Source organism: Phaethon lepturus, unplaced genomic scaffold, assembly GCF_000687285.1.
Source record: "Phaethon lepturus isolate BGI_N335 unplaced genomic scaffold, ASM68728v1 scaffold13302, whole genome shotgun sequence".
Classification (NCBI taxonomy): Eukaryota; Metazoa; Chordata; class Aves; order Phaethontiformes; family Phaethontidae; genus Phaethon; species Phaethon lepturus.
The window spans coordinates 22,048-45,350 of NW_010524163.1; the positions used below are offsets into that span (position 1 = coordinate 22,048).

At 42.6% G+C, this 23,303-nt stretch overlaps 1 protein-coding gene across 1 annotated transcript; it reads right to left on the reverse strand.

The window, feature by feature from the left end:
• Positions 1-1,410: 1,410 nt before the first annotated feature.
• Positions 1,411-15,992, reverse strand: LOC104617114 (p53 apoptosis effector related to PMP-22-like). The gene is made up of 3 exons (XM_010282348.1): positions 15,667-15,992; positions 2,051-2,194; positions 1,411-1,789 (listed from the first exon to the last, which is right to left on the reverse strand). Exons 1-3 carry the CDS (start codon positions 15,875-15,877, stop codon positions 1,575-1,577), a joined length of 570 nt encoding a protein of 189 aa, XP_010280650.1. The 5' UTR covers positions 15,878-15,992; the 3' UTR covers positions 1,411-1,574.
• Between the last annotated feature and the right edge of the window lie 7,311 nt (positions 15,993-23,303).

Consider the following 23,303-nt stretch of genomic DNA (forward strand, 5'->3'; position numbering starts at 1 on the left):
ATGTATTTGCAAGTTCTTGTCTAGCTATTCCCTGTTGCATATACTCTCCCCATTGGTCTGATACACTTCTCATGTTTATTGATCAAAATTAAAAGTCACTCCATAAAAGTGAATGGAGTTAATTGCTTGAAAAAAAAAAGGTTAAGTCCTTTATTAATGTTAGCTACCCAGAGGTTTTACTAAAAAATATTTCTACCTCTCATTCTTTGCAGTAAAGAACATTTGGCAGGGCACTTTTCATAAAGCATAGATAGTTACAAAACTGCAGATGTGTTACAAGCTGATAATCCTCTAGCTAAGGATTTTGATGAGATGTCTTTTTCCACATAGCAGAAGTATCCATTTTTTCACTTAGGAGAAGAAATGGAATATTATAAAGTTAGGATTGATAAGGCAGAAACCAGCAGAGTCTTGAGTACACTTCACTGCTTGCAGTATATCCAGGTTTGCAGCACTGTGGAGTATAAAATACTGAAAGGTGGATTATGATGTCATTTTCTCTATGAAAGCCTAACTATGAGATGGTAAGGGCCATTTATGCATTTTACACTATGTATGACAGTATACACTTTCCACTTTTAAAATACTTATGAACAGCAAACCAGTGCAAAAGGGGCCTTTTAACAAATGTTTGATACCTACATTCACACTACTCCAGGTCCGTTCCTGATGTGTACGGGAATCATACCTCTGCTTAAGTCCTTCCTGACCCTTTTACGCTGGATAAAAGAGCTGGACCAGTATAACAGAACTCCTTAAAGCCATAGATTTTGATACAGCAGATAAAAGAGGCAGATGCCCATGAAGAAAGCCACACCAGCAGCCTCTTCAAACCAGGTCTGTAGGTTGCAGGAGTGGCTCAAAATCTCCTCCACCTCTGCCTGCTCTGTGCTGGCCCAGCAACGGCGTGCCAGGATTTTTAAGCATTTACTGATGGCTTTTGCTTACTCTTACAAATATTCAGAAATAAATATTTACATTCCACATGGATGGGTAAAAGTCAAGGTGCTGGCTTTGGCAGGGGGCTTTCTCTTGTCCTTTTCTTACCCTGTCCCTATGGCTTAAGTGAATGAATGAAAAATGGGAGCAAAACTATGGAGTGCTGGCTGACTAATTTACTACTTTGGCAGTCAGTGGATAAAGGCATTTGGCTTCTTGAAAAATGTGGAAAATCTTCAGGTTAAAAATGATACGTACAAAATGGGATTTTTGTGAGCTGCTTTCCTTCAGGAAGATGATATATGTTGTTTTGTTTACTGGAAAAAGTTTTTCTGAATTTAGTTAGAAATACGAATGCATTTCAGATGCAATGGAATCCACATACACCCCACTCATGGGAATGAATGAGGAAAACCAAGGTTTTTTAATGTTTAGACTTTATCTAACCAACCCACATCAGATATGGAGGTCCAAAATAGAGTAGATGATAACTTTATTGCAGAATGCCAGTACCATTTTTCTACACACATTTGAAAAGTTTCCAGCCTTTTCTACCAACATCTGATGACGATATTCTGGAAAACGTAGCTAGTCTGTCAGATATCTCTGGAATACGAACGCATTTTTCCTGGTGCTTACGGGGAAGAGTAAAAATATGTGGGCTTCACATTACCCAAGATCTGATCTTCATAGTTAGGAAGGCAGCAGAAGAAGAATCCCAAGCATATTTCCATAATGGCGGTGGTCCAGCCAAAGCCGTAGGCCCAGCTGAACATATTGATCCCTGTCATGTCAATTTCAGTTGAGAACTTTACTGGATAAATGACCAGGCCCATGATGGAGAACACAGCTGAAGAAACAGGAGAAAACAAAAAATGTTTAGGCAAACACCCGTCACGTTGCCTGCCTCCATAATACCTGTAGCTAAACCCACCCATGTTTAGGAGGATTTGAAAGTCGATCCATTGCCTTGACAGACTTTATGTTGTTTTTCATTGAGAGTTCAAGTGCACTCAGGCACAGACCTGGGTGTAGAATCAGCAGAGGGAAATACCAGTTCTAGTATGGATATACCCGCAGAAGCTAAACTTGACTTCATATACTGCCTTACCAGCGACAAAAAGCAAGCCTCCAATCCCTCGTATGAAATTGAACCGAAGCGTGTCAATGGCAAATGCTATGATGGCCAGAGCAAAACAGATGACTAGAAGTATAAAGCCGACCAGGTATGTGGCAGCAGCAGCTCTTCCCCAAGCTGAAATCAGAAGGAAGATACATTAGAATGGAACAAAAAAATCCCTTGCAGTATTTTTCTCTGGTCTATAATGAAATGCTTGTTTTAAACAAATGTGAAAAGAAAGTCAGCTCCCAAGAAGGAAAGCTTTCTGTCCTCCCGGAGGTGAGCGTTTTAGTTCCACAAGGAATCATTCACTAAGTGCAGATTGCATAAAAACACCAGTTTTGACCTCTTGTAGAAAATGCAACAGGGCTTGCGGGCAAGCTTCCTCTTTAGATTTAACAATTAAGAATTGCGATAAAAGTTACTGTAAAGATGGAATGTAAAGAATGGACACTCTCCTTCAGTAACAAATCTCGTTGCCTCAGCAGCTGCCATAAAACCAGCAGCATTTTGCCTGGACAAGCAGAATTAGACCGTCCCTGAAACTAATTCAATTCTTCCTTTAAAAAAAAGTGTTTATAGAAGAACTACCACTCTGGCATGCAAATTTAAAGGTATGGCAATAATCCATAAATGTCAAAATTTGGTGGTTTCTGCCTTTTCAGCTCTGTGTCCTAAATTAAGCTAAAGATTTGGAACCTGTAAAAGGGAAATTGGACTTCTGCTTTTAATTCAAAGTCAGAAGCATTTATCTTTGAAAAACTTGTTCAGGATATTAATACTTTCACTTTCAAATTATATAACGTTATGTTATAACATGTCAGATCTTAGCATATTGTGTTGGCATAACAACTGAAAAAAAAGGTATTATTTATTCAATATTTTAAGTCTTGAGGGGCAACTACTGCTCAAAGAGCTCAAAGTGTCTCCTTTTCTGCATGTAGAAAGCCCACTTTGACACATTTAAAATTGCGTTATGTAGATGTAGTAGGCAGTTAAAAGTCTGCTGGGCATCTACAGACTTCACCCCCTCACCTACACCATGTGTTTGTAAGGTGTCGGCTTCTAACCAAATATATACAGCAGCAGTGCTGAAAAGTTATCACAGCCCAAACAACCCTGATAATTACAACTCAACTGAAACGTAGAGCATGCTGTTGAGTAAAAGTTCCCAATGGAACTGAGTAAGTTAAGATTTTTGATATCCAGTACCCTGACAATTTGTTTGCTTCAAGCATGCAAGTAATAAAATGCAAAGTACCTTCCCTCTGGCCAATGTCGGGCAGGCACGAAAGCCACCATCCTGTCCCTGGTGAATGACACCTTGGTGCTCAACCTCTCTTCCCCCAGGCCCCAAACGACCTCTGCTAGTAGACTAGAAAAATGGATTAGAATTTTCCAGCTCTACTTTTCCTTCCATCAGCCCATCAAAACCAATTTCCCTTTTTGTTTGCTTTTCACCAACTCCCCCGCTTTATGATTCCTGGTCTGTTCTAGCTATTGGACTACGTTTTCAGTTTTATGTCATGTCTTTTTTCTCCCATATACCAAAAAGCTTCTGCCTGCTCAAAGGGCTTTTCAGCTGTATTATTTTTCCTTTAAATAGGCAGCTGCCTGGGAAGACTCAAAGGGACAGCAAAGATGTGTCTACATCTCAGCTTCTCAGCCCAGCATTTTAGCCCAAAGCCTTCTCTTGGGGAGTTTACAGGAGGCTTGGAGGTAGAGCATGCAACACGGAGACACGGGTGGGAGGGCAGCACCTCAGGCAGAGTATGAAAGGAAACAGCCAGGAACAGGAATTTCTTGTACTGCCACAGCTCAATTTACCCTGTTGAGGATGCTCTTGCCACCCCTCTAAAATGGCAAAAAAAGGGGCACCTGACCATAAAAGAAGTTGCTCAGCATCAGTGACCTCACTGCTCTTGGATACGAGTGTTTTAGCTTCCGGCAGAAGAGGGAAATGACAAGGACATCTAGATGTGATGTTTTTTGTTAGGTGCACAACCAGTTGTGGTTAGGTGCAAAACTCCTGGGCAAAAGGGTGTCACTGCCCAGAGCAGACTCAGAGCGCAGCCGCCCACCCCGAGAGTGCTGAGGCACCACAAGACCTGGGGGTTTCATCTCACCCACTGCCACCGCCGCTGCTGCGAGCAGCAGACGGACAGTCTGCCAAAGCTCAGCCTTGCTTCCCAAAATGAGCTGATGGCACAGCACTGTCCCCCAAGGTGGGAGCATCGCCTGGGCTGGGGTCTCAGGGGGCAGTGCCTGGTGGCCACAGCCATGTGTGGTGGCACCTTGCCCATGCCACCACCTCCCTCCTCCGCCAGGCTCGCCCAGGTGTTTTTCCCGAAGTGGTGTTACAAATGCTGTGGCTGTATGAAAGCAGTTTGAGTGCACACCCAGCCCGCCGGGCACTGGCTACATGGCAAGAAGAGACATGCGTGTTGCAGGGTGCTTACAACTTTAGGAGGCATTGCTTAATCACCTAACAGCCAACTTTGTGTCTCCTGCTTTCGCAAAAGAGAAAAAAAATTAACTCAACATTGTAAGAAAAGCAATACGCAGCTCCAGGTAAGGCAGCAGCATTGCATGGAAGAGTCACTGCGGGGTTATTTTGAGGAACAATATCCTGACTTTATCTGTCATTTACAAAAAGTAGCAGTTAGCAGCAGCCTAAGACCACACTGTGCAAACACCTTACCTTTCTAGGGTAAAAGGTAGGAAAAGCTATGTGTAGGAATAATTGCAACTGTTTCTATATCTGAGATAATTATTTCTCCTTGTGTCAGACAGGAGGACATAAACATAAACCAAAAGCATAATTAAATTATTCTAACTGCAAAGCTTTTTCCTAAAAATGTGAATCTAGGCTGAAGAATGATCACAGGTGGAACACTAACTCAAAATACGCTTGACTCTAGAGAGAAGGCAGTTGAAAGCTGGCAGGATCTAGCCCACTTGTCAAAAAATCAATAGAAACAGAGGGAGCAGCGTGTTACAGGACATCAGTCTGAGTCTGTGAAAATATTCAGCAATTTGTGAGACCTGTTTTCTCAGCCCCCCAAAATGGGAGTGATGTTTTGGCTGCTTACGGGTTAAAATGTGCTTATGAGAAAAAAAACACGTGTGTTGACGTGAGAGTGTCCTTGACTACCAGCAGGATCCTGTAACACACTAATGTTGGTCCTATTTCTTCCTTTTTCAGCTCCTCTAGCAGTTGAAAGAACACCAATGAACACTATGAAAGGATTTGTAGGAAGATACACGCCGTCCGTTCTTGAAAAGTCCTTCTAGCTGGCAATTTTCTGAGCAATTTTGTCTTAAAACAAGACCTTGCTACCCTAAAGAGGCAAAAGGAACCCACGTTTTCATGCCTATCTAAAGCAGAGCAAGGACAGTGCTTCTACTTACAGGGTTTTGTACATCAATTTGTGAGAGTCCAGACTTCCCACAGTGAATGCAGTAATATGTGACTACTGGAAAGTGAAAATAAGTGCCTGCCTTCTAAGATTCCCTGCTGTGTCAGGAGAACCTTGAGCTACTTTAGAGACCAGAAAGAGTCTACCTGTGCTAGTACAGAGCTCACTGTAGCTTATGAGCAAAATAATTAGCTGAGACAGTGTACAATAACAACGCAGCTTTATTACCCTGCTATTAAAGCTAACACAGTTTAGAGGCTGCATGACTACCTCTTGTATTGCACCATCTGAACACACTCTGAATATCCTATTTCTAACTGCAACCATAGGGAAGCTGATGGACTTCATTAGAGATCCGGTATCAGGAATGTCTCCAGTTTCCTGCCTTCCTGATTTTACTCCCTCATGCGTTTTCCAGTTTGCAAAAGTGTAAACACTGTTTGTGCTCCACATATGAGGCAATAAGCTTCCTCACTCAGCAGTAAGTTGAGCCAAGATCGAGTCTTTCCTTAGCCTGCCATATTTTATGCTCCACACAGTGCCTTCAAAAAAGAGCTGTCATGCCTTGAACATAGCATGTGAAGTCTACTTCCCTATGATAAATACAAATTTCTGTGTTTCTCATGTATGTGGTTCAAAACATGGTAAAACATTCACAATGACGTTCTCACATCTTGCTTGATCCAGTACTCTCAAAGAACACAAACTACTGAATCTCTCTCTTTGGGTGACATTTTCTGAAAGAAACCCCAGAGAGTTCAGAAGGACTTCTCCTAATCTGATCAATAAGAACATGCTTCTCCAGGTTTTCCTCCTGGCTCGAAGCTAAATATGCAGCTAGCACTGGAAAGAAAAATAAATGTTTATTGCCAGCTCACAGACACCAACAATTATCTACAGGTTCTTGCTGACTGATCCTTTTAACACATCAGGCACTGCAATGAATTGTGCAGCGATTTTAGGAAGGATAGTTTTAATTCAAAAGAAACAGGGAGACGGGAAGAAAGTGTAACAGACTAATATTTTGCTCTCTTATCCTTCATACCACCAAGGGAAAGAAACACAAACCCTGCAGTTCTAGTTCCAGTCTTACAAAGCGATTCTTACAAGAACGAAAATCTGCCATGGTGGTGATTCATCCCTGAGTTGTACATAATGAGAATGTTTCTAGGCTGAGTTTGCAGAGCTCAACCTGTTTTACGTCTCTCTGATTAAAGGTAAAGAGCATTATTTTGGAAACAAAGCTGAACTCACTTAGGTTTCTCAACCTGACGTTCTTCATCAGGGTGTGGTGAACTCTGCAGAGGACATATTTCACTTTGAAAAGGAACAGTTTGGCCTGGTTTTATCCATTTCATTTTGGTTTGTTCTCCTTGAGAAAGTTTCCGTGTGAAAGTGAGCATGTCTGCAGAAGAACATGTGTCCTCCTTAGCTTGAATCCTAAAATGGCCCATCAAACTCAGTAGTCCACATCTCAATTTACCAGCTGAAGGGTTATGAGCTGTTGGTGTATACGCAAGCCACTGTCGTCCAGGACTCTGAATTCCTCATGTTACCTGTGCGACACTGGACAGTGCAAAATCCTGTCTGCTGGAAATCAGGACTCTGTATCATACCAACTACAGGAAATCTCTGTGCTTTTTTTGAAAAAAAATAAGTGAACATTGAAATCTTTGCAAGTGTTTGCTGATCACATGAGCTGACATTGAATTACCAGTGTGCATGTGTTTGTACACAGCCAAGATAAATTAGAAACTATTAAAAGCAGCTTCTTATGAATAAATTGTATGTGCAGACTGAAAGCTATTGACTGAAAATAATTTCAAAGGAAGGCTATACAAATGGAGAAAATCACATGCTAGTCATAGATAATTTATGAACAGAATAAAATGAGGAAAAAAAATCAAAGGCATGATTGGGTGTGTATTATTCTCTGAGCTTCTACATTGCATCTGGATCATACTTAAAACAAAGCAACTGCATTCTCTGAATATCCTTCCCTTGGGAAGTCAACACTGGATGTTTTTCTCTGGGGTTTTTTTGTGTGATGAGTTTATATAATTTGAAGTCTTTCACCATTTTGGTCCTTCTCTTTGGCATCCATTTTGGTAACTCCATTCTTTTTCCCCTAGTATTACTCCTTTAGAATTCATTGGCAGTTAATACGTATTTCTCATTTAATAACAGAGTATTATCTCATAACATGCAAGCTGTTTTTATGTGATCAGGAACCAGCTTTTAGCTTGCCACTATTTAAGAGACAGCCATGGAAGCAGAGAATGACCTATTTAGTTTCAAAGTAAGACAATGTCATTGCAAAAGTTTCTTGGTGATTAGTAGCGGGTCCCACATAAATGAGAAAGAATTAGGACTTCCAATTACCCCATAATAATGATTTTAGATTACAGCAGTAGGGGAAAGAACCTTTTCATAGGTCATAGGCCGTCTATCAGGAAAACACAGTACGTATTAACAGAAAGCAGTCTGGTCTTGACCAGGATATGGTCTTGGCCATAGCTTAGTGTTAAGGTGATAGCTTAGCTTGGCTTGGTGGACTTTAACACCTTTAAAGCAAAAACCTGTTAATTCCCCACCACTGACCTCACTCACAAACACGTACAGGCAAAGTCTGCATCCAAGGCATTACGTACTTCTGCAAACCTCTTCTCTTACTGAGGTAAGCAATTCAACTTAGAAGCTATTCCAACTTGAATTTGAGGGGAGGAGCAGTTACATCTTGAGGGAGTGGTTCAAATTCATCTCATCATAAGCCCAGGCATGTACAAGCTTGACTTAGAAACTGGCTTCTGCAAATCTTGTATTAATGAGGGCTGCTCCCTGATGCTTACTTAGCGCTAGGGAGGTAGAAGTGGCAGAGGGTGTAGAGCCATCATCAAAGGCAGTACCAAGGGAGTAAGTTAGCTATTAAAATAATGTGCACACAGTGCCTCAAAATTAAAGGTTTGCTCATGAGAGAGTACCCCTATCTCACATTATCTTCAGATGCATACATTGAGAACACCTCGGGATTAAAGCTCAGTCTTATACGCTTTCATGCTATAACATTTTTTCCTCCTATTTTTTCCTATTTATTTTAAATTAAAGCAGGATTACTTGCACTTGGATGTGTATATGGGGGTTGGGAATGTCAGGTAAATAAAACACGTAAGTTATTGAGGAATTAGTTCATGTACATAAGCTCAGTTAATCAGAGCAGCAAGATGTACCTGCTCCCTAAACTACCTCTGAGTTAAAGGTAGGTTAAAATATTTAACATGAATTAAACAGAATCAACTTCCATGATAACACAGGTTATGAACTAGGGCTTTTAATCGAAACAGAGGAGTGGAACCTTTCCAAAAAGCTCGTTTAAATTTTTATTTTCCCAGGGCCATTTGAGGCTGAAGAACACTGAATTTATAACCCATTTCCATATGCACCAAGTATTGTTCTCACCCTTGATCCAAAGTTTTCATGCTGTGAGCAAACTTTGTTCTGAAACCTTGGTGAAAGTTGCCTTTTGCACTAGGGAGTTTCTTTCTGATAGAGAGCAGCTGTGAATCTAGATCTAATTTTCTGCTAGAAGCAAAATTTTACCATTTGCAAAAAAACCCAACCACCCAACATATACGCAGAAATGGTACTGATTTGGGCACAGTGTGCATATTCAACATAATAGGTGACATTAGAGGTATCCAGTTACAGATTAGTACTGCAGCAGGACTGTGTGTGATCTGAAGTGTTATTTAGTACCAGTAGAAGGAAGCCAGAAACCTCTGGGACATAGGCTACCATCGTCACTCCACAACCAGCTTGAGTTCCTGGGAATTTTTGACCGATGAGAGATCTTGTAATGGTGCTTGACAAAGAAGAAACACAGCATTACAATACTCACTGACTCAAACTTTTCAAGGTTGCTCAGAACAATACAAGCTGTCAGTGAGAAGTGATATGGAAATGTAAAAAATCCAGTGTTTTGAGAGTTTTGGTTCTTTTCCTGCATAACTGCTTTCCTGCTTAAGTAACCTGACTGTTTAACCCTACAGTGGAATTCAAAATCCGTCTTGCAGTCCTTATCACCGTTCAGACTATGGAGAGGCTATTATAGCCCTGCTGTATCAGATTACCTCAATAAGCTAGAGGGAGAGATGAGGTGAAGAGAAATGAGAGTTTAGCCACAAGTTTCCATACATTTCCAGCAGAGATGCCTCCAGTGTGTGAGTGAACGGTATCCACTCATGGACTTAAGGTCCTGATGACGCAAAGTGTTGAGGATCTTCACAAAGTCCTCAACACCAGCAGATAATATCTCCTGATGGGGAGATGAGAGCCCTCTACACGATTGCTATTTTTCCACCCAATTTAATTGTAATTCTTAAAGGGAGGTTGGATAATAAACAGTGGGATGCCATCTGCAATTGCTCTCTGTAGAATTAATTGCTGAAGAGCATAACTATTATTTAGAAAAGATCTTGATTAAATGAATCTGCCACTAAACATATAAAAGGACAAATGCTAAAATTACAACAGAAAGCATGTTAGCGATTGCAGATGAGGAATGGAAATTGCCATGGCAATTAAATGCTCTGGGCTTGATTCCCTTCTCTTATATCTCTTTAGTAACAAGGGAATGTCTCCCACAAGCTGGGGGAAAATCAAATTCGTTCTTTCTTTCTTGCATCAGAGTTCCTTAAATATATTGTTGTGATATTTTCATTACTATATACATTAAATTGAGCCTGTATTTTCTAGCATTCCGAATTTTGAATAATGATTGAATATTCTATGTTATTAGGTAACTGATCTTGTAATCCCATTTCTCACTGGTTAGTCTCAGGTAACATTACACTTTCAGGAGACTGATGACTTAGGAAATTATGTCCTTCTCTTTACACTGTCATTAAAACTACCAGCAATCACTGTATATAAATATAATTGTCTCATGCTACGATGCAGCAGGAACAGCAACAAGCTTTCGTTTTCAGCTCATCCTGTGTCAACGGAGTCAAGGTTTGCCCTCTAATCCAGGCAATGCACAGAGCATAGAGCTGGGCTCCATCCTGGACTCTGCCATGGGCTGCCTTGGGCTGGTCAGACACCTCCCCAGCCTTTGTTTCCCAGCTGCAAGGACACTTTTCCAAACCTACTTGAATTTCACCAAATTCTGAAAGCCTTTAGGTGCAGAACCTTGACTTCAGGGGAAGTCTGCAATAAAAGTCCCATGACTTGAGCTGGTCCCTGCTCCAAAAGCACAGTTACTTGTTCGCTTCATTTCTATTCCTAGGTGCAGACACCCTGGGAAGCCACAGAGCCGCCAGGACAGCCTGCTTCTCCTCCCAGGCCCTGCTGAGAGGGTCTGTCTCCCAGCCCGTCCCTCTGGACATCCCATCTCACTCTGCTCAGGGCACTTGCTTCGGCTTGAGGCAAGTGAGGGCTTCCCCACGCCTGGGATTAGGTGCCGGCTGTCAGATGTGATGGGAACGCGGGGGAAGGCAAAACAGCTTTACGTAGGCAGCGCGGCAATGGGGAAACTTGGTGTCTGGTCTGTCCTGTGCCCCAGGAGTGCTGAGTCACTGGTCTGCTGGAGAAGTTAGTTTTCCAGAGGGAGAAAACTAGCTGTGGGGCCAGCAGTGCGAAGGCAGTGGTAGGTGTAGTACCAAGAGAAGTCCTTTGCTGCGAGGAGACTGATCCTGACCACACCGTGTACCTTGCCGTGGTATCATTAGCTGGGGATTTTTAGCAAGTGATTTCTGTTTTGTTATTCCTCCAGAATAATAAACAACACTTCATCATAGCAAAAGATTCGCTGGATCCCAGAGCCTGATATAGGCAAAACAGGGAAGAAAATCTGCTCATCAAGAGAGTTCTTATGAGACTAAAGCAGAATATTTCTTTTCTCAAGAGGATATTACCTTTTGCAGCTTTCACTTATCCTGTAGACATACTCATCTGCTGCCGTATTTGAAGTAATTTTTGTTCGTTATAATCATACTATACTAGCCATCCTATCTTTCAGTATTACATTAATATTCACGGACCAAAATAAAACTGGAATGAGCTAGAACATAGTTACCCATTATTTGCTTGGATGACAAGATGCCAGAAGGTGTCCTTTCCAGACGGCAAAATTATTCATCTCTGCACTGATCTCCACAGCCACTAAACCCTCCATACATCCTAGGAAAAAGCTGTAATTGGATACTATCGTGTGAAAATAACTGAAGATCTGGATTCCACTTGTCAGGTGGAAATGCTTTTTCCTGATTTTTTTTTCTCCCAAGATCCCTGTTTGCACCATGCAAACGAGCCGACCACTTCAACCTAAATTTGGAGCTTTAAGCTTGCAGTTATTTTGATGGCAGCATCTGCACGTGGAAGAGCTGCAGGGCTGGGTGGAACATAAGATGGGACAAGTGTAGCCACGAATTTTTCATCTTATTGTACATCATGTTGGGACTAATAAAATAAAATCTGTTCTTTTCCCCCAACCAATGCCACACATGTTTAAACACCTTCGAAGCCTGCAGTGGAATAAATTACATACTGAAAAAGTGTCTCAGGTCTGTGAGGCACACCTTCGTCAAGCGGTTATATATCCAAAATTCAAGAAAAACAAAGGAGTGCTGTGCTAGCTTCATGAAGGGATTTAACCGCTCCATTTTCTTTACAAGCTCAGCCATGTCGCAGCCAGATACATTCCACACTGTGCTCATTATCTATCCAAAAAGTTGTTGTCTCTGTCTTTGTAAAGGTTCAAGAACATTATAAGCCTGAGACCCTGATTTATGCCAAGTGCCAGGACTTTGCAGAGCTACAGTTTGCATCTCTCAATTCATCATCTTAAACTCCATTTGTTTCTAGTAAGTGTCCTAATGCATGAGATATTTTTCCCTAGAAAACACTATTTATTTGAGCTAAATATGCTTGAAAAGCAAAAGACTTCTGATAAAGTCTAGATCACTGTCATATGGTTAAAGCAGAAGATCTGAACTCTTGGAGAAGATAGAGTGAATTAACTCTGCATATTCTTACTCTACAGAGTTCATAAACTTTGCAGAAGGCCTAGAGTGTGTAGATGCTTTCACAGGAGATAACTGCACCAGTGGATTTATTCTCCTGGCTTTCAAAAAAAAAATTGTGCAGGCATCTTCTCTTCCCTGTGAGGTTTTGAATTCTGCCAGCTTAAGCAACTATTCAGAGACACCAAACTCCACTGGTGTGACCAACAAAACATTCAACCTTCTTCCCTTTCAAACTGACTGACGTCAATGATGTTGGCTTTTTGTCTTCTGTCTGTGTATATACATATGTTAAGCCAAACAGCAGAGATTCAAGGGGAATTACAAATAATGCAGGTGGAGAATTTAATTTTAATTTGCGCATTATGTTGAACAACTTGCAAGAACATTACAATTTTATCTAATTATGATAGGATGAAGATGTCTGTAGTGGATTAAAATAGCTACACTGTCCAAGTCATGTTGAGAATATTTGCTGGCAGCTGCTGGGGTACACATGCGTATCAGGTATGTCAATGAAACCATCCCTGCAGGAAGACTGAATTTCAGAAACAACCAAGCCTGCGGCAGATTAGGCAGGGAAACTGGGAGTAAAGCCCAGAGGAAAGGAGATGGGAACTGTGGAATAGAGAGGGAAGAGAAGGAGTTCATCTCCAGAAAGATGTAAAACACTTCTGTCCTTTCTGATTACATCACATCTTTTGTCTCTCTGCTCCGGAAGGCGTGTAACTACTCTTTGTTTACCCAGCACTGTTTAGCTTGGCACAAGACAAAGTCAAACATCCCACAGAACATGATGCTGAATTCTTGTTTTCTATGACCTTTCTGGAGCAGTGTGGTTAAATGTAATTCCAGAATTATTAAAATCCTGTGTTTCAGCACTGAAAATCAGGCTCAACACGAGACCTGGATGCTCACAAGTGAGATGCTGTCTCATGGTCTGGTCTTTTGGGAGGAATCCAAGACCATCATCAGGCACCTGCACCCTGTGTGAGGAAAGGCAGGAGCCCCAGAAGAAAAATCCCAACGCCACACCTACTGAGCAAAGACAGAATGATAGGAAAACCAAAGGACAGTATTGGATCTGAACACATCCCACCTCTGGAGAGGTGTCTGAAGGAAGGAGCTGGAAAGGATCAGGACAGTGACATGAGTTTGAATCCTTAATGGTCAGATCTACAGCTCTCCTATGGTTCAGGGGTAACCCACCTCTGTAATGGCCAGGATCTACATTGTAGTGGCATAATCTTGTAGACGCAGAAGCCTGGCAGCGTAAGCCACTGTCACTTGGCCTATGTACACATTTTTTACATACAGGCTTTACATATTCTCCCATTGGCTAAATGACTCCATTGTCCCAGATGGATCTTCCTTTTCCATCTGGAAATTTTGTCCAGGGGGATTTTGAGAATTTGCTTAGGTTTTCTGGGTATTTAGTAAGCTTGAAGAGGTCAAATGATAGAAGCGTGCCCATTGAGAGCGTAATGCAGCTATGCAGCACATGAAGAGCGTTTCTAATGCTTTCAGAAGCATCAACTGACTCTCCAATGTACACGCTGGAGAATATTCTTCATGTCTGTACTAAGTCCAACATTTCTAACGTGTTAGAAGTGCTGGACTTATTGTGGATGTGATTCATGGTAACCCCAAACATTGCAGGATAGTCCACATAGAGGATGACCTCTCTGGTTTGTCTGTAGATGCAGTCCTGTGGGAAACTGCATACAACTGCAGAATTTAAGCATTTAAGAGTGAGGCAGGGTAAGGAAGGAAGTGAAATGCCAACCAACCATGTAGGACCTAGAAGCAAGGTGATACTTCTCTTGCATTATCAAGAGAAGCAAGGTGAAACTTCTAAATATTTTCTGTCCAGTTAAAGCTGGCATTCATGACACGGGTAGTGCCTAACCTGGCGATCAAGACAAGGGCTCACTTTTCATGGAAACTTCTCTAAAGAAGCCCCTTGCTAAGCACCACGGTCTCTCTCCTGCTCTCCAGCGCCATGTACCAGCGGCAGCAAACTGGCTTGGTCTATGCCCAGCCACACAGCTGACGCAGGAGCTCTGAGGGCAGGACTGGGCGTGATGCTGGATGGAGCCAGTCTTGTCCTGGAGCCCTGCACTCAGAGAGGCCTGAATTTTGTGCATAGCAGGTAGAGTTTGGCCATAGATAATAAACTTTCAGGAACAATTTGGAAAAGTTTTAATAAATGATCCCTGAGACTGCTTCTGCAAGTGTTTTTACACTCATTTTCAACAAGAGCAGCTGAGATTCTGAGCCTTAGAGAAAATGCTCTTCCTTTTAATTTTAATTAGCATAAACTGTAAGAACACTTGAACTTTCCTCCTGGCTCAGGCTAACAGCTCATCACTCACAATAATTTCAGACTATGGCTAATAGCAGATACACAGGAGAAAAAAAAAAAAGAAAAAGAAAAAGGGCACATCTAGAGTGAACCTTCTGTTGGCCTATTTCCCAGACTCCGTGGTTTACATCTTTTCAAGCTCAAGGTTGCACCTGGGTCAACATGTTTAATAGCATACTTAACAAAAAACTCAGTACAAACAAGAAATTCTTTCATCTTTTAAAGCTTTCTTTCAGAATCAGAAGGAGAGTCTTTCACATGACCCACCTACCGGAGCAGTTTCAGGGCAGCATTCTGCAGCCTGACACTCCCTGCGAATATCTTCCTACCATCTTACATTTTTACCTCCCCATTTCTTGCGGGCACTCAGGACTGGCTTATCACACCAATGCTGGGCTTACCCGTGCAACTTGCTGTTTGGACATTAGATCAGCAGTAGCTCTTAAGTTTTGGAAAGCAGCGATTAGTGAGAAGAGGTTACTAGCTTCTTCTAAGAGAGGAAGAAAACCTTAAATACTGTAATATTTTCTGCACTGGTACATTACCATGTGTGGTTTTTTTCACTGTGCAACCCACCATCTAAAGCAACCAGGTTTCTTTCTGCACAGGGGTCAGGACATTTTTCTTCTTCATCCTGTTAGTCAAAAGCCTTGATGTATTTCACTGGCAGTCCCTATTGCCCATAACCTCATATAAAAATGCCAGATATTAGGCGATATGGTTAGGAAGGCTGATGGAAGATGAGCTCGGAGGCTTGACCCACTGCTTCAGAGACTGCTCCCCACCACCCTTGCAGGCGCTTACCGTAACCCATGAGGGACTCGCAGGTCCATTCCCCACCCTGCTCAGACCTCTTGCAGCTCTCCCATAACGACGCTTGGTGCATGTAGGGCAAGGTCTGCGACTCCAGCCAGCCCCTGCCCGCCAGCGCAATGATACCAAAGATGACGCCTATGCCCAGGAGCAGGGGCAGGATCCATCTGCACCGCGTGTAGTCCAGGCCGTACTTCACCATCTTCCAGGGCAGGGGGAGGCTGACGGGACGAGGGTGGCCGTCTCTGCCACGGACTCAAGGACGCGAAGCGAAGGGTGCTTCTGCAAAGCCCCTGGAAAGCGAGCGCCGGGACCTGCGAGCGCGTGTGCAGATGGTTGAGAAAAGCTTTTTAATGAGGAGGGACACGGCAGGGAAGGAGGGGTGGAGGGAGGGAGGGAGCTCCACCTAGATTCAGGTGAGTAAGAGCTGCCACCGAGCAATAACCAGTTGAGCTGGGGAGAAGCTTCGAGGCTGGGTTTATCTGCGGGATCCTCTCTGCCCTGCTGACTAGGTAACAAATCGGGTGCTGTTCACCCTCGGCGTTTAACGCTTTCCTTCCTGCCTCTCCCCAGCAGCCGGAGCATCTCACAGCTGTGTTTACACCTTTCTGCCTCCTAAGGGATTTGCATTACAGCAGGTGAATCCAGGAGACAAGCCAGGAAACCATTTGCATTAGAGAGTGGTTGCTTTTAAACTTGCCACCCGGAGGTTGAAAGTCGCTTTTCTTGGACTCCATTTAAAAATAAAATTATGCCTTATTTTTTACAATTAAAAAAAAAATTCCTCTAGCTGCTATAAAGCTAAGGCAGTACAGAGTGTGTGACTGCCCTGCCTCCCCCTTTTGGGACACAGCTGCAGGGGAAAATAAACAACATTTACCCTTAAAAATATGGTACGGCCTGTGTATAGCCATAGAGGGAGAAGAAAAACTAAGCTCTGATCTGGCCGTGCCTTACGAACGCGCCCTGTGCGCGGCTCTGGCTGCCCGGGGCCTGTCAGGGCCTGTCTGCAACATGCTGTGAGAGCAACGTCGAGATGAACCACCATCTTGCCGTGCCCCCAGAGCCCACCCAGCCGAGGGCGGGCAGAGTTTTCTGCCTGTCAGCTCAGGAGTGGTATAGCCACGTTTGGAGCCCTCTCCCTTTGAACCCACACGTGCTACCACCTAGTATTTTGTTAGGGCTCGGATGTGTTTACATGGGGAAGCAGCTGCACCCCTTGCAGATCGAAGCCGGTTTCTGTGAAACAGGGTTAAGCACAGAGGAGGCAAAGTGTCGCTTGCTCCCGTGGTGGATTTTGTCGGGGGGGAGAGGGTCTGCACCCAAGTACAGACCTCATTTACTCACAGAGACACACTACTATATTGCACCTTTCCCGGCGAAAAGTGACATCCATGCTGAACTACAAACTCCACAGCATTTTGCTGAATTCATATTCATAAGTCAGTAACGGACTAAATAAAACAAATTAATAATCTGCGTGCGATTTGTGCACTGTGCAGGGGAGTGCATGAGAAGGCACTGAGCGTGCACAGACCCAGGCTGGAACACCCACCGCGATGAGATGCGGCACTGCGAAGAGGTAGTGGCTCCATCATGGAAGCAATTTGAACGGGCTAACGTGACACCGTGCCTTACCTATAATCCAAGATCGCTTATTAGCCTGCTGGTAGATTAGCAGTGGCATGGCTGCTTTGCCTCTCACGCTCCAGCCGGTGCAATTCTGGCTGGCTGAAGCATCCTGCCAGCGGCTCCCCGTGGTACCGACACGGCCCAATATCCCTGCCGTCGCGAGAGGTCCCATCGGGGACCCGATCGTCCCCCCCAACATCGAGTCGGTGTTAGAGCAGGAGACATTTTTACAGGTTTGGCCTTGGAATTTGAATGTCACTTAAAGGAAAAGTCGACTCTGAAGACACCATGGCTGCTGTTTTCAGTTGGAAATAAAAGACAAGCCAGGTATTTTTTGTAAAGGACACCTTAGGTAACCACCATTTCCTTAGGATATTATATATTTTCCTGTGTAGTCCACATTTATACTACCCACAAATTCAGCTATCGTTCAGCTAAATATAATGTTTAAAATGCCATTTACCAGTCTTATAACACTGCAATATGTCATTTTTATGCATGATTTTTTTAAAATATTCACATTAAAACAAATATCGTTTGAAGCTCACCCTTAGTGCAATATGCTGGTACCTGCAAGCTGTCAAGGTCTGTTTACACATGTTCTTTCTGCTGCCACACCTGGGGTAGAAATGGGCACAATAAGCTCCAAACGACTGGGAGAACACGGATTTGGATATCGAATGTTTTTTAAAAGATGGCTTCAGAAACACTCATGCATGTGGCAGTAGACTGTAGCTGAGGTCTCACTCAGCTATCTACACCCAGTTTCTTGCCAGGTTTCAATACATCAAGAACAGTTACAGTTTTCTAAAAACTCAGCCTTTTTTTTTCCTCAGAGAAAATAGCCAAATCACGTTAAAGCAATTTTGTAGCTGAAATCCAGTATGAAGTCAGGCACTGTGAAGTATTTGAGAGCCAGGGCTTGTTGAGGAATAAAATCCTCTCCCCTGCTTTTTGAATGCTCAGCCATGTTTCAGGTAGGCATTTATGACTGAAGGGTTTGTCATCAGTTTTTACTATAACTCACCTATGGATGAATGCATATTGTCACAAATGTTAGCATTTGCGAGATGATACCACAGAATGCGTTATCATGCTGTGACAGAAAAATGAGCAGTGTTCAGTCATCGTGGGTGTTTCTGCATCTTGTCCGTCTTTGTCATCCTTAAACTTAAAACTACAAGCAATCATCGCATTCAGTACAAGGGTAATTTGTGATATCTGGAAGAGCAGAGAGGTAGATGTATTCAAAAGTGACAAAATGAAGTGTCTCGTGTAATTCTGATACTCCTATGGCAAACAGGGAAAAATGATTGAAAACTTCTTAAGGAGTGATTTGAAGTGATGACTCACATGCAACATGCTTTGTATTTTGCAGCATATAAGCTGGGTGTTTATGTGAAAGCAAATGCTTTTTCTGTTCCACTAACTGTGGATAGTCCCCCTGGTTAACACCAGCATCATCTGTTGAAAATTAAGATACACTATCAATGTTTAATCTGTTAGACTGTAGTGTACTTTCTGCATCTGAAAATATTCCTAATGAATCTTCATTTCTACTTGAAGTAATCAAGTAGGCAGTAGGATATTGATAAAACAAACAATTCTCCATTAGAGCTAAAAATAAAAATATGTCCTTTTCAGCCAAGATACAAATAGTATTCTTAGTGGAAGTTGAAGCTAACAAATGATTGGCAGCACATTTTCATCCACCTTTCATCTGCCGACCTGGTCAGCTGATCTATATGAATGACTACATTGACATGGGCTGACCAACTATAGTGCATGTTCATGACACCTGCAGCAAGCACACTTTCATTCTCTAATATTTGCATCGCTTACAAACAAGAAGTCCCCAGAGTTTGGTTTTTAAAAGTTTTTGATTTTTAAAAGCTTTGCTAAAATTAGTTCTCTTGTGTGCTATCTTATATCTAACAAGTCACCCTGAGTAACTGAAAAACATTTTCTGCAAGACCTATCATAAATTTTTTATTATTATTATTATCATTATTAATCCATTTACAACCATTCATCCTTTTTTGCCAATAATGCCGATCTGCCCTTTCCCATTTCCCTTTGGAGAGGCCCGCACCTTGCCTTGTGTCGTGGTTTAGATGGAATATTGCACTGCACTACTATAACAAAAATATTGTTATAACCACAGCCTATAGAGCGATGCAGCTCAGTCAGCTAAATCCTACTCGGGCTAAACTGTACCTTCTGGTCAGTCTCTGTACCCTGCATCACCTGGGCACCAAGGCAATAGTGTTCTCAATACGGCCAATATTACATCCATAGTAAGCACATGTAGAAAAATCCCTTTAGACACCAAAAGTGTTCACAGTGTAATCCAAGCTGCAATTCCTTTATGTTCATTAGAAGGATACTGGAAATGCATTTTGAGCAGGACTTGACTTTACTTCATTGTAAAGTAAGAACACCCTTCTAAAAAAAATTAACCCAGTTGAGATCTTGTTTCCCACACACTGGGCCTGTCTGAGGGACTCTCCCACAGCGGCGTGTGGTGACCCGGGAGCGCTCGGTGCTCGGTCCTGCAGCCACCCGGCTGGGAACACCTTGCACTGCTGCCTCGTGCCACGCAGGAAAGATCTGCAGAGGTTTGAGACCTCCTCTGGTCACTGGCCACTGAGCATGGAGAAGAATTTCCATGGGGTCTTGTCAAGCCCGTTTAGCTAGAGCCGTCCAGGACCAGGCTGCTGTCAGACCTCCAAAGCCTGCCCCACAACGCAGCACCCACTGACTCTTGTCAGGAAAGCAGGCCTGCCGCGATGAGACCAATGCTTCAGCTTAAAAGGCTCTTTCTTCCTTTCCTGAGTGAGGTTACATGTGCAAAACCAGGTTATCACGAGAGCAGGTTTCAACAACCGAGTCACAAACATGAGGCTGCATCCAGATTGCTGTTTCTGTGATCAGTTCAGGGCTGTATTAGGAACACACAAATCAGGAGAACACAAAATTAGGAGAACACAAAATTAGGAAAACACAAGTGTCTCTGTGTGCCTGAGCGTGGATTTCATTTTTAGCTTGTTTTTGCGAAAAAACATGGCTTCTTCAGGGTGGGCTTCAGGCAAATGGCTGACGCCAAGGGTGTCCCGTAAACACACTACGCTGCTACCAGCTGAGATGGCTCCTGGCCGTTTATAACCATCATGGGGGTCCACATCTTCCTCGGTGGCTCTCAGGAGCACAAGCTCTCTGATGGGCGTACATGAAGCACGTTGCAAACAGGGTTTCTATGAAATTGTGTATGAGCCGTTAGAGTGGCACGGTGCAGCCCGTATATTCTACATATATTCTACACACGGGATAATTTTACGTAAGCTACTTGCTTTGGGCCCCACAACCCCTCTGTGGCCTAGTTAGGCTAACTAAATAGTTGTCCCATTGTAGCGGATGATAACAGTAACTCCTTTTAAAACATACAGCTCAGCTGCCTTAGGAGAGGCATAAAACCAGCCGTATGTAGGTAATTCCTGGGTGCCACACCTTTGCTGCTTATATTTCTCTGTCAAAGAAATCGCTTTCATTTATTGTGCCTTATGGGTCAGTTGGGAACAACACCAGCTACTTCTTTAAGCACTTTGCGATTTACAGATAAGATGCATACCAAGCATACCTTTAAGAGTTTCGACCATGAATTTTCACTTTGAGATTCTCCAGCCAAAAGGAGGGTTTCGCTGAAATCAAAATGTTCTATGGAAACGACTGCTCCAGTTTTAAATATTTGATATGGAATTGACTTGGGAAGTGGGGTGAAATGAAAACAGTGGTCTCCTATCAACATTTTTAACTTCTCCTATTGTCTTGATACAAAATGTCAGCGTCGATTTTCCCAGGTTTTGTTTTACAAGTTGTTTTGTCTTTCCATTGCAAAGCAGAACAGAAATTAATTTTCAACTATCATGATTCATCTAAATTCTTTTTTCGCAACAAGCTCTGCTTATTTCTTGTTCTAGAGGGTCGCTAACGCAAAGAGAGTTTAAAAATAGGCTGTCTACTGAAAAGGGATCCTAATGGCCACGCTCAGCTCCTGCCCCAATTATATGCCTCCCTGTGTATTCAAGACCATGACAGCCAACTAACGTACTTTAACCCCTGATCATTTCCCAGGGCAGCACAGCAGAGAACAGGAGTTAGCTGGCTTTTAGGCTCACGGTTTCGCACGTGAGTGCTCACTCCGAACCCTTCTGGGCCCTCCCAAACTCGGTGGACCCTGATTTCTGATGTGTCCCCTTGATGCTTAGCAGTTTTTAATACTTATAAAATATTTCCATATTCACAAAGATACCTGTGGAAAATAGAATGTGTTGCCCACAAACCCATAAACAAATAAAAAGCAACAGTCATACCAATACTTCTAGTAAATATTATCTAATCCTGCAAAGATATACCCATGAGGAATATGATTCATGGAAACATTTATATTTATTATTTATATTATAAAATGCATATTGCTTATCATACATTATTATTTATTTATATTATTTATAGTTACAATATTTGCATTATAAATGCTAGATATGCCTGTGTGTTTTCTACTACAGTCTTTATTATAAATTCCGTTTATTAAATTTAGGTATTCAAAAATCATCATTAAAAAAACCCCTTTGGATTATTCTGACAACTCCCAACAATTTTATAGAAGCAAAATTCGAGGGCACTGGAATTTCTGGATGCTGAGCTCCATAGCTGGAGTAGCTTGGCCCACACCTCTGGATGCCAGGAAAGCCCTGACAAAAGGCTGCGTACTGTACCAGCGCCGTGGGTGCATCGGACCTCTCCACACGCCCAGCAAAAGTGACACATTCTTGGTCAATGGGTTCTACACAGATAAACTGCTGTGCCTGTGCAGTAATGCTGACATATCCCAGGTGGTGCGGAGTCATTGCAGATGGATTTCACTACTGTGCATGTGCTTGTTACAGGAATCGCATTCAGAAACTCAGCATCCCTACTTTTGGCAAACATATCCTCCTGATTTGATCAGACTTCATTCTGGTTTTGAGTATCACCTCCAAAGTCAGTTTTAAAATCTGTGCAGCTTCACCTACAAGCACTGAAAACCCTGTTTTTTGAAGGTGCTGTTCCGTATTGCGGGTAACCTCCACTGCTCTACGTTGTGGGAGCGGTACCTCCGCTCCCTCGGCTGTTGTGCATCTCCTGAAGCATTTTGGTTTCCATTGATGTATGTGCTTGGTTCAGTGTTAATAAGTGCTCAATAATCTCAGCAACTGTTTTTTGTGTGTGTGTGTAACCTTTCCTTTATGTGGATGTTTTTGTTTCTATAGCGCTTATCACCATAACAATACCCCCCCCCCAAAATTGCCTTGAATGATCTGTTACTACACTGTCTTGATTTTTGTATGTATTCTAGGTCCAAAAGTCCTTAGATGCAGGATGTAAAGCTCAGGTGAGTACTTCTTAAGAATTCTACCCTGTCAAGGAATTGCCTAGAAAATGAGTCATTTGTTACATCAACTAAAAATACAAAATCCCAGTGGGGTGTGGCAGCCGTTTCCCATATCCATGAGATTTAATTATTAATCATCCCATTCAGGTCATTTAGCCTTCCCCAGCACCCTGTCATACACGTTTTTGATTCCTTATAATTCCCCCTGAGACAAGAACCAAGTGTGCTCTGATTCTCCCAAGCTGCTCTCGCCTCTCCAGGGCTGGGTTAGAAAGAGCTACCCTGCAGCTGAAGCTCACAGGAGCTGTGCAGGGGATTTTAGTGAGCACAGAATTAGGCTGCAGCCGAATACAGACTAGTAGGTAAACAACAGTACAAATGTTCTTCATGTCAAAAAAATGGGCATTATAAAAACCCTCTAATTATCTTCGAAACATTTAGGAAAATCTAAAAGGAACAAAAATATTTTTCCTAATTGTGTATTTAAAATTAAGAGTAATTAAAGGGGGAAGTGGGGGGGGGAACAAAAGAAACTCATGGAAGCCACCAGAATCCAGGGTGGTAA